The sequence below is a fragment of the Equus przewalskii genome, chromosome 15 (genome assembly GCF_037783145.1).
Source record: "Equus przewalskii isolate Varuska chromosome 15, EquPr2, whole genome shotgun sequence".
Classification (NCBI taxonomy): Eukaryota; Metazoa; Chordata; class Mammalia; order Perissodactyla; family Equidae; genus Equus; species Equus przewalskii.
Window position 1 is genome coordinate 979,677 of NC_091845.1, and position 12,068 is coordinate 991,744.

The 12,068-nt window shown below is 51.7% G+C and overlaps 1 protein-coding gene across 5 annotated transcripts in view; it reads left to right on the plus strand.

Annotated features, from left to right (window-relative positions):
• CHCHD6 (coiled-coil-helix-coiled-coil-helix domain containing 6) overlaps nt 1-12,068 on the plus strand; it is a 248,950-nt gene that overhangs the window by 200,476 nt on the left and 36,406 nt on the right. For all 5 annotated transcript variants that reach the window (XR_011527305.1, XR_011527306.1, XR_011527304.1 and 2 more), the window contains exon 6: nt 6,950-7,020. Coding sequence is in view for 2 of the 5 variants with exons in the window: in XM_070576441.1 (XP_070432542.1) it covers nt 6,950-7,020 (71 nt within the window). In the remaining 3 variants the exon portion in view is untranslated. The remainder of the gene's footprint in view (nt 1-6,949; nt 7,021-12,068) is intronic.

Here is a 12,068-nt window from a genome sequence, read left to right on the forward strand (position 1 = left end):
CAGGAGGATCCCAGGTCCGGCCATCCTGGGGGTATAGGAGGATCCCGGGTCTTGTCCTTGGGGTGCAGGAGGATCCCAGGTCCGGCCATCCTGGGGGTGCAGGAGGATCGTAGGGCTGTCCTGGGGGTGCAGGAGGATCCCAGGTCGGGCCGTCCTAGGGGTTGGGAGGTCCTGTTGTGGCCCTGAGCATAGATGGCTATAGATGAGTTTGGATGGGGGTCCCTGGCGGTGAGGAAATTGTGGAGGAAGGAGCCCTGGGATGAAAGAGTCTCAGATATGTTGCTGAGGGCAGGTCTTGGGGTGAGGGAAAGACTATGGTCTGTGCACCCCCATCCTGGGTAGGTGCCTGAGCAATCCTGCAAGAGAAGTCCTTCTTGGTACTGATGGCAGAGTAGGGCAGAACTAGCCAGCTTCAATTTTCTGTCCTTTTTAGCGGTAGCAGCTGCTGAAATAACAGTGCCATGCCGAAGAGTGAGGGAGCGGAGAAGGAGAAAGGGGTGGCTTGGCTCTTAGGTTTGGTGTCAGCTGAGTTTTGGGGAAGAGGGCTGGTACCTGGGAGGAGGGAAAGGGGACAAAGTCATCATTGACCAGCTTCATAAGCAGCTGAGAACCAGCTGTTTAGCCACTCAACAAAACTGGGTTTCCATTGGTTCACCAACTGGGTAGTTGAGTACACGTTGGATCTTAAAACTTTTATATTGACTATTTGGACTTTTTACAAAAGACTTAGGTTCATTTCTTCTTTGCATTTTTATTATTTTCAAGTCAGACATTCTCCAAATCCTGAATACAAAATTTTTTTGCTCTCCTTAAAATGTAGCATACCTGTGAGATTTGAGAAGCTTTTGGTAGTTAGGTCAATGCGTCCATGTCCCCCCGCAGGACCAGCCCTGGGCTGTATTGACAGCGCCTTGGCACAGGGCTCTCCTCTCTTCACTGTTCTTCTCCAGCTTCTGAGGCTTCCTTGAGCCCTCCCCCGGTGGCCCTCCCACAGCAGCACTAAGTTGCTGGGAGTCCTCTCCCCCAGGCAGCCAGGATCCCAGGCTTCCATTTTTCTGCTGGAATGGCATGTCAGCCCTGTGTCCTGTCTGCGTGGCCTTTGGTTGGTTACCGTTCTTCCTGGGGGATGGCTGGGCACAGAGGGAAGGCCGAGGCCCCGTGTAGGAGCCTGCTGGACCTGTTCTCGGGTGCTGCTTTTTCCCTTGAGCTTCTGGCCCCCAGGTGGGATCCTTTACCTCACTGAGCCTTCTGTCTTCCTTCATCTGGCAGCTGGGCAGACATTCCTACCTTGAAGCATTGCTCTGGGAGTGAAGAGCCCAGCCTGTCGGGAAGTCCCTGCCACAACGCCCGCCTGAGTGGGACTGTTGAACCTTGCGAGTGATGTGTCCCCATTTGTACAGTGCTCGTAGCCATTGAGCGAAACTAGTACTGTCATTTTTGCATTCTCCCAAAGCATTTGGTAAAATGCTGTCACTTTGGGGGAAAAGGTCCAAGTTCCTGATTCCCACTTAATCCCTGCGGCCCCTTCAGCCTCCCCTGAGTCCTGGTTACACCCTGCGCTCCCCTACCTGGGAGCCGGCCCATCTGTGAGCCCGCCCAGCTCGGGGCTACATCTGCACCTCCCTCTGTCCTCAGCAGCGCCCAAAGAGCGCCTGGCACAGAGCAGCTGCTCAGCAAACCCTCTCGATTGACTAAACAAATGTCCATGTCCCAATTGTCTTCTCAGAACTTTTCTAGCCGATCTGACCCCTACTTCCATTTACTTGAGGGCCTGCTATGTGCCAGGCTCTGGGGATAGCTCAGTGAGCAGAACAGGTGACAGTCCCTCCCTATGTGGATTGACATCCTCAAGGAAACTCCCTCACTCTTTCAGTATGCCCAGATCTCTCTTCTAAATATATTCGTTGGTTAATATGCATTTGGCTGTTAGGTTCTTAAAACATTTACCAAGTGTTTATTCTGTGCCAGGCACTGTTCTAAGCATTTCATACGCATCATCTCATTTGCGTCTATACTAAATTCCCACAAAGTGGTATGAAGGAGGCTCTGTTACTGTTCTCATTGTACAGATGAGAAGCTGAGAAAGCAGACACAGAGGTCTGGATGCTGGCCTCTGGTTTGCACACTGTAGGAGGAGGGTCCTGACCCAGGGTCAGCCATACCTGCGTTGCTGCGCTGGGCTGCCCCTCACTGGTCCCTGGAATGCTCCTTAGACCTTGATTCTGCCTTTCCTGCCAGACATAGTTGCCTTGTGGACTCTCTCCGCTGACACCTGGTACAGGCCAACTCACGTAGTGACAGCTAATGAATGTGCATTCCTTGGGTGCGTGTCTCCCAGGGCTCTGAGCCCAAAAGCTGCTCCCCTCCAGGCCATTAGAATGAGTGCTGCTGTCTTCTCATCCACGTTCGCCCACCATCGACCACACCTGCTCTACCTGCGGGGTTAGTGGGCTAGATGCAGGCCTTCCACCCCCACTGCGTCCTGTCCCAGCTGTGCTCCCCTAATCGTGGCCCAGAAATTGGGGCATAGGACCATTTGTGGGCCTGGGACACGTTTCCTTGTCTTCCCCTTCTGCTTCTCACCATGCTTCTCCTCATCTCACACTCTCTTTTGATCTTGCAAATCCAGGCCCTTGGAGAAATCAGACAGTATGAAATATGAAAACTGCTTGGGAAGTAATTGAAGAAATACTGTGACTTTTGAAACCCATAGAGATAACACTCACACCTTCTTACTCCCGTTATTTAATTTTTAATGGCAGATTTAATTAATGGAGATCAGGTCTTCTGGTTTCAGATGTGCATATGGAGCAGCTGGAGGAGGGGGGAGGGGCGGCCATTTGTAGGGTAGAGGAAAAGACTCCAAAATCAGAATCTGGAGAGTCTAATGGGAAAGAAAAATCACCCAGAAATAATAGTTCCTCATCACTGGGTGCTAGTCAGTGTGTGGGGATTCAGTACAAGGCGTTTCAGAGCAATTTCCCAGTGACTTATAAGGGTGGCGGGGCACCTTTCAGACCCGCCTTGCCCTCGCGGCATGTGGGATTATGCTGTGGGCGTTCCAGGGCTCTCCTGGTACTGCCTCCGTCGTCCACGCAGCTGTCAAATGTGCCTTCTGAAGTACAGGTCTGCCCTGCCACTCACTCACTGGCAAAGCAAACCTTGGTTCACCCGTCGTTGCCTGTGGGCTGGTCCAGGCTCCCAGCTTGCAGTGGAGACTGCGGTGCCCGACTCCCGGGCGGCGCTTCTCTCCAGCCCCTTCCCTCACCCTTGCTCCTGGTGCGACAGCGTTTACCGGGTGGTGCCCCTCACTCTCCTTCGTGCTGCGGCCTCCCTTTACAAGACCCCGTCTCATTATTGGCTCATTTCTGGTCATCCTGTATGACTCAGTTCTTTAAAAATTGATGCACCCTTTGACCCAAGAATTTGACTTCTAGAATGTACCCTTCAGATATGCTCGTTTGTGTAAAAAAGGTATAGATGCCGTGATGTGACTTTCAGTGTTGTTTATGATAGCAGAAGATGGCAAACGGCCTCATGTCCACAGGTAGGGAACAGCTCTTGTGAGCTATGGGACAGCCATCCCTTCACTGGAGTGCCATTCAGTGGGCGGGATGGATCAGGCCTCTGAGAAGGCAGTGAGGAGACAAGGAGTGGCTTGTTGCGTCTGGCATGGTGCGGTGGGCATCGGCAAGCGGGCGTGCGCAGCACAGCAGGGAAAGAGCCCTGGGGCAGGCTGGCCAAGAGACCGAGTGGTCACTGTACTGCTACCTCCTGTCGTTGTGCTTTTGCCTTTTTAAGCCACATGTAAGTAATATTTTTTCAAAAACATTGTTTAATGTAAAAGAGAAACTTTAGGCCTCTGTTCAGATGCCAGCTTCCAGGAAGCCAGGCTGACATTCTGCCGGGCTCTCCTTTCTGGTGCCCCATTGTAATTGTGACGTTATGTTGTCTGGGAGCCCTGTGAGGCCAAGGAGCAGGCACGCTTGTCTGGAAATCTGCTGGCACTCAGTGGGTCTCGGTGTGAGCCTTGGGGGCCCTCGGTCCTTTGGGGGCCCCTTGGTGGTGGAATGATCCAGGCATCTGTGCAGTGCTGTGCTCTTCTTGGCAGAGGCGACTGACGCACTCTGGCAGCCTCAGGAAGGCCTGGTGCACATGAGGGTGGTGGCGCAGGGAGCGGGCTCAGCACTCCCAAGGCACAGCCCGAGGCCATGTGCCAGGGCGCAGCAGTGGGGCTCCGCAGCACCGCTGCCCTGGGTCTGCTCAGGCAGATTAGGTGGTGGGGCGCGTGGGTTGAGGCAGGAAGGGGAATTCCTCTGAGTCATTCTGAGAGACCGTAGAGGAAGCTGCAGTGGGGTAATCACAACCACTTCTTGGCCTATGGGCACATCCTGTGACATATCTCGCTGACCACATGTTCAGTCTGAGCGTGTAGTGAACTCAACTGCTTACCCAGTTCGCCCTGGCCGGGCTGTGCATGAAGACGCAGGGTCAGAGCAAAGGTGCTAAGTGTCCTGTCAGTCCACCGAATGCTGGGCCCATCTGCACCAGGGACACTCCCCTGGAAAAGGACATTGACAGGTGATGGAGCCTGGAAGACGGTGACCTGAAGAAGTCTTCAGAGAGGAGAAGGCCTGAGCCACGAGGCTGTCTTGTGGGAAAGGAAACACCGGGAGGGGTGGGAGAGCTTAGGGAAGGCACAGGCTAGCTTCAGCAAGTGCCGTGGTGCAATGGCAGTGGATGCAGGCAGGTCAACAGGGTGCGCTGTGAGCCCAGCATGATCTCTCAGCCACCCTGCGGGCTAGGGGGTTCCCTGTCTTACAGCCAGGAAGCAAGGCTCAAGGAAGTAAGTGACTTACTCAAAGAACACAGGGAGCGTGTGCCGAAGCGCAAGTTAGAACGTGGGTCTCTGGACCATGTGGCCTTCTGTGAGGGCCCATGAGTGGAAGGTTCAGACTGAGTCTAAAGGATCCCCATCAAGGATGTCTGCACGGAGGGGAGAGGAGGCCCTGACTTGATGGATCTCTGTCCCTACTCCCTCACTCAGGACATTCAGTGTTGGTTGAATGTTGGACTGGTTGAGGCAAAATCATATCTCTTGGCTGGGACATCAGGACTCCAGAGAGAAAACACGCTGGGCAGCTTGGAGTCAGCACATACTGTGGGAACCAGGGCAGTCCAGGCAGTGGTGGGGGAGAGCCCAATTTATTTCGTGCCTGCCGTGTGCTGGGCGTGTTCGCATTTCCCAGGTGCTATGCCTGATGGCCATCGGAGGGAGGCTTCGGTTCAGGGTGAGGCACCGAGCTAGGGAGAGGTAGGGTGACCTGGCCAGGCTCCCTCAGCAGCTGAGGGATGGAAGGCCTGACACTGGGCCATCATGGCAAGGCCCAGAGCAGAATTCCTGCACCTGCGGTTCCTGCTCCGCCCCCTCGTGCAGACCCTTCCACTGTCCCTCCCAGTTGGCTTTTCCCAGAGGGAGGCCCTGGTACCTGGGTGGGGGTGAGGGCCTGGTCCCCGCCCAGACCCCTGTGGGTCCTTAGGGAAGGTGCACCCCGTCTTGCCTTGGTCGCCATCCCCGCAGGTGGAGGGTGGAAAGCCTGGGGGTAAGGTCCTTCCCTGCATGGCTCTGATCTGGGACCCAGCACCTTTTCCCTCTGAAGAGTGCTTCCTTCCTTTCGGGTCAGGCTATCTATGTGCATGGTGCAGCGGGAAGAGCCGGGCTCAGAGTCTGACAGGGGTGCTGAGGGGGCATGGCTCCTTGACTTTGGGGAGCCTTCTCTTGCCTTGGGAGCTTCTTGCAGACCCTGACTGACTCAAGCCTGTGGAAAAACCTGAAGCCAGAAGCTTCTGTTTGCCCATCTGGGGCATACACAAGACTCTGTGAAGGGTTTGGCCCAGGCCTGCATGGGGTAGGTAGGCTCTGTATGTCATCTGTGGCTGTCTTGTCACCCTCACTAGGGAGGTCTCACTGCTGGCCCTGTTTCCAGTTGTCCTCTGGGTTTTTCGTTCTTGAGACCGCGTCCTGCAGGACGTCAGTCCATCCACTTGTGAGCCTCATGCGCTCTGTGCGGAGCATGGTGGCAGTTGGGGTTACAGGTGTGTCTCTATTGGTGTCCTCTGGAAACAGGTGGAGGGTCTCTGTTCCGGGGCTCTGTGGCCTGGTGTGACTCACCCCTGGGGTAACTTAGCCGCAGTCACACTGCGGTGGCCCCAGGGCTTCAGCCCAGCTCTGTCTTATGGCAAGCCCCTACTGTTCTCTACACCAGCCTGGCTCTGTGTGTGCACGAGTGCTGGGTGACCTTGGGAAGGATGGAAGTACATGCTTTTGGAACCACCCTGCACGCTCTGGACAGATGGTCGCCCTCCCATGGGTGCAGTGGTCGTGGCAGGCAGCAGAGCATGCACCTGACAGAATCAGACACCTGGGCTGTAGTCCTGGCACTGCCACTTGCTGTCTGACTTTGGGCAAGTCACTTCACCTCTCTGGGCAGCAGAATCCACCTATAAAATAGAGGTTGGACCAAATCAAGGCTCAGCGAACTTTTTCTTTAAGGATAATAAATATTTTAGTCTCTGCGGGCCATACAGTCTCTTTTGAAACTGCTCACCCCTGCTGTTGTAGCACAAAGCAGCCACAGACAATGTGTCGAGGAATCAGGAGTGTGGCTATGTTCAAATAAAACTTTATTTGCAAAATCGGCGGCAGGCTGCATTTTGCTCATGGTGGTGGGTTGCCAACCCCTGAACCGGAGGATCCATATGTCGCTCTAGCCTTTGCTCCTCTCAGGCTCAGTCCACGATGGGAGCTAGACGCATGTTGTGGATCAAGCAGCAGTCTGCTTTGACTGGTCGGGAAGTCAGCATCTGTCACCTTCTGACATGGTCGCACCCAGGAGGGGCGGGGGGAGATTTCACTCTTCGGTAACCAGTTCCATTTTTCTGTTTGTAGAATGCTGAGATATATAAACTGTCTTCACAGCAATTCCACGAGGCAGCTTCGAAAATGGAGGGCATGATAAGGTAAGAATTGTTTATTATTAATCCTAAACTTAGTCTGTATTAGTAAAAATTCCCACATGTGGCTTGAAACCTGCCATCAATGCCTCATTTCAGATTTCTCCAGTAACACAGATGACAGTCTGTTGCTCGTTCTCTCAGCTGGCTCTGAAGCGGCCAGTGGTCACCTGTCACTGGCCGAACGAGCACTCAGTCCCTCCCAGCTCCGGGCGGTGGGAGTGGGCTGCAGCAGACTGGCAGAGCTGTTTCAGGCCTGGTGTCCTGAGCTGGGCCAGGGGCTGGACATCAGGCCTCCAGGGGAGTCAAGGAAGGGCTGCTGCTGGCCCCCCATTTGCAGAGGTGGTTTTTGGAGCCACCTGTTCCCTGGGGCACCTCCATCTGCCTGGCCCTGAGCCGTGTGCCTCTTACATGCTGACCCTCAGGCTGGCCCCTTTGTTACTCCCAGAAGGACTAGGTTTCTGGGACACTGAGGCTTGCTCAGGTCGCACAGTGTTAAGTGCCAGCATTCTGTCTGTCGTGCTCCCGTGCTGTCAGGGGAGGCCTCTGACATCAAGAAACAAGGAGGTGCGTGAACATCAGGGCACGGGAGGTTGTGCCGTGTGTTCGTGCAGAGCGGCTCTGCTCGGTTCAGGGCGCAGGTCTCAGGAAGGTCTGAGGGGTTCCTGTGGGAAAGGGGGCTAGGCCTTGTGCTCTGGGTCCTTGTGTGAAGGTGGCCTCTCTGGATCCAGAAGGCCTTCCTAGATTAGCCAGGAGGCTCCGACTGACTCCCTTCCTCTCCCTCAAGGGTCTCACCCTCCCAGGGGTGACTCAAGGTGACTCCCCAGGCAAACCAGTCACAGTGCAGAATGGTGGGGGCTTAGATCTGGTGCCATGAGAAGGAAATGTCAGCGGAGGTATGGGTGACGAGGAGGTGATAAACTACTTGTAAACACGATGCCGACAGAAACCGTGTGAGGAGCAGGAAGGGCATGGGGCTGATGGGCATTAGTACAGACCCAGGCACAGCGCAGACACCTGCCGCAGGGGAGATGCTGCTGGGCTGTGGGAGGACCCACTGAAGAGCAGGGTCAGGGAGGAGAAGATGGTTGTCTTGAGATTCCAAGTCCTGAAGCAGTAACAGGACGCTCGGAGAAAGAGCTTTCCAGCAGGTGGATGGAGACGAGGAAAGGTCTTGCCTGTGCCCGTTGGCATCCCACAGGGCCTGGGTGTGTGGGCGCTGTGGGCTGTGTGGACTCCAGGAATGGACATTCCAGCTGCCCTTGCAGGATGTGTGTGCCACCCCACACGCAGACGCCCCTGCCCTCACAGACAAGGGCCCGTCTGGCTCATGAGGGCGGAGAAACAGTCAGAATCAAGTCAGAGAGAGGGAGAGGTTGGGAAGCAGTCATACCCCAGGGGCCAAGGTGACAGCCATTCTAGTAGTGTGATCCCTGGAAATGGCCAAACTGCAGGGCAGCCCCTTGCTCTGCCCCCCCACCCCCACCCCAGAGCTGTCTGTGGAGCAGTGAGGCCGGGTGCACAGCCCTCTCCCTCTTTACCTGGATCATGGAACAACCTGCCAAGGGAGAGAAGCTCTGGGGAGAAGCCAGACTACTTTACTTTCGGTGACCATGGTGTTTTGTCACCTGCCATGTGGCCCACTGTCCTGAGAATGGGGACCCTGGGCTCCTGATCGCTGGCTTAGTGAATTTGACTTTCCTGTCATATGCTTTCTCATCCTTTCATCCTCTGAAGGCAAAGGGAGATGGCATATGAGTATATTTTTAATCTGAGTGAAGTGAAGGCTTTTTCATTTGTTTGCAACATCCCTTGATTACTGCTGTTTACTAACCACGTTACTAAATGGTAGGCTCTCCGCAAGGCACCTCAACTGTGTCCTCTCGTTACCATCCTTGGTTCCAATCCGCACATGGAGAGCGGAGGCTAGAGAGGTGGGATAGCTGTGTGTGCAGTCACCCCTGGCCACCTGCTGGGCTGGGGGCAGGCTTAGGTTACACTGTTTCAGAGCCACTGCTCTTCAGTATCTGTCTTTGTGTTCTCGCTGTCCCTCGAAGGCCCCCTCTGAACAGAAGCCGGGCAGCAGGGTAGAGCTAAGAGCCTACCTGGGCTTCCAGTCAGGCAGACCTGCGGTCACGCTCAGCCCCCTCTTCCTGGCTCTGTCCCCTTGGGCAGGTCACTTCATCTCTCTGAGTTCCTCATCTGCAAACAGAGATGGCACCCCCATTACTGCCTTGAGTGAGATGCCGCCTAGAAAGCAGACGTGGGTGTGAGCAGTTGTTGCTGGTCTGGCTCGGCTGCTGTTAATGATGGCAGCCGCCTGAATCACTTTTGCAGCACTTAGCTTGAAGTAGCGTGGAACACATTTAATAAATGAGTAGAGTTTACTAAAAAAATTTTGCCTTTTCCCAAACACAGTAAACAGGAAGCAGTGTAGAGTTAGAACTTATTTTACTTAAACACTGGGAGTAGGGGGCGGAATCCTTGGTTGGGAGAATTCTTGGAGTAGCAAGCGATTGTAAATTTCATTGTAAATGCCGCAGAAATCAATGCCAACTGCTGACTGCAGTAATATTGGAGAGTTTTCCTCCAGGAGAGTGAGCCTCTTTTCACAACTTTGAGTCACTGCACGGTAACTTAGATGGCTCACTAGATGCCAGTGCGCTCATTCGTCCCTTCAGCACTCGTGTGCAGTGCCAGGCACCGTGCGAGGCACTGGCCATATGATGATAAACAACATAGCTTCAGTTCCTGCCAGCAAGGAGCTTACAGCATTTGAGGAATGACAAAGCAATATTTTAAAATTAATTGCACCAAAAGCAATTGCCCGAACAGTAATTGACCACAGTAATGAGACGTGAAAGAAAGAGTTTGAATTAAAAAGTGCTTATATGAGGACCCTAACCTGGACTTGGATGCTGGGGAAGGCTTCTTTCTCTAAGGAAATGACATTTAAACTGACTCCTGCAGGACCAGGGGTTGACCTGAAGCAGGGAGGAGAAAGACTATTTTAAACAGAAGAATCAGCTTGTGCAAAGGCCCCAGGCAGGAAGTAATTTAGCATATTCAAGGAATTGAAAGGCCTGTGTGGCTGGAGAGGAAGGAATGAGAAGGGAGAGACAGGGATGAAGCTGCAAGAAGCCAGCAGAAGCCAGACTGTGCAGGACTGTGTGATGATGGTTCATGTGAACCATGTGAAACAAGCAAAAGCTGAGTAAAACCCTGAGAGTTTACTTACATCCCCAGAGCAGTGACGTACCGTTTCAGCGTGCTTCCTTTCCCAGTGTATGCATTTAAGGTATTGACTTTTCTATAAACACAGCTTTAGCTACACCCTACCAGTTTTGATATATTTTCATTGTAATTCATTTTAAAATTTTTCTAGTTTTAATTCCTTCTTCTTTGACTCATAGGTTATTTCAAAAATGTGTTGCTTAATTTCCAAACGTTTGTCAATTTTCGTTACCTTTTTAATAATTTCTAGTTGAATTCTGTGATTAGAGAACATACTCTAAATCCTCTAAAATTTTTTTTCTTTTTGAGGAAGATTAGCCCTGAGCTAACATCTGCCGCCAATCCGCCTCTTTTTTTTTTTTTTTTTTTGAACTAAGGAGAATTGGCCCTGAGCTAACATCCATGCCCATCTTCCTCTACTTTATATGTGGGACACCTGCCACAGCATGGCTTGATAAGCGGTGCGTAGGTCACGTCCAGGATCCGAACTGGCGAATCCTGAGCTACCAAAGCGGAGCATGCGAATTTAACCACTACACCACTGGGCTGGCCCCTCTAAAATTTGTTAAAACTTGCTTTATGGCTCAGTATATGATTTGTTTTGATAAACCTTGCATGTGCACTTGAAAATAATGTGCATTCTGTGAATGCTGTTGTATTCTGTATTTCTCAGTTAGGTTAAGTTGGTCAATCATGTTCAGATTTCCTGTATTGTTACTGATTTACGGATTTATGGTTTCTTTCTGAGTTCACTTGCTTTCTGACTAAAGGACTTCTTTAGCAGTCCTTTTAGTGTAGCTTTGCTCATTACAGACTCTCTCTATTTTTATTTCTCTGAAAATATCTTTATTTCACCTTCAATTTTGTAGAATATAGCAATCCTTTCTCTCAGCTCTTTGCAGGTGTCTTTACGTTCTCATTTGATGTCTGTTTTTCCTTGGAGAAGTCAGCTGTTGGTATTATTATTACTCTTTTGTAGTAATTTCTTTTTTTCTCTATCTGATTTTCAGATTTTCTCTGTCTTTGGTTTTTTTGGCAGTTTGACTATGGTGTGCCTACATATAAATTTTCTTTCTTTTTTCCTTCTTAGGATTCATGTCTTGGGGTTTGATATCCTTTTCTTTGTTATAGAAATTTCTCAGCTATTATTTCTTCAAATAAAAACTCTGCTCTATTTTATCTTTTCTCCTCCCTGGAATTTCAGTTTTGTGGATTACTGTGTCTCTCATGCCTCTATGCTTTTTTTTCTGTTGTCATCACTTTTTTTCATCTTCATGCCGTAGCGTGAGTTTTTTCTATGACCTTTCACTTCACTAACGCTCTTTTTAATGTGTCAGGTCTGCCTTAAACCTATTTACTGAATTCTGAATTTAGATTATTGCGTTTTTTAAAAAATTCTAGAAGTTCCACTTGCCCCTTTTTTCCCTAGTCTCTGGTAATATTCTGCGTTTTGCCATCTGTTTTCTTGAACATGTTAATATGGTTAGTTGAAGTCATCTGAGGGTCTTTTTCTATTGCCCTGTTTGTTTCTCTTGGTCCTGTGTCTTTGTATGCCTGTCACTCTTGGTTGAGTACCAGATGCTGTACAGAGGCTCTGGAGTATGTTGACCCCCAGAGGTACCTGCCCTGCTCCTGATGGCCACCTGAGTGGCGGCAGATCACCTTAAAGCCATGGTAGGCAGAGCGGCTGGGCACTTGCCTGCAGTTTTAATCACGCTTGGGCTGCTCCTGACTCCCCCGTTTCTGGGGTAGGGCTTCCAGGGCTCTTCTTTCTTGGTGAGCTCTCAACCCCTTTTTTGCTTCCTTAGGTTTGTGAGACT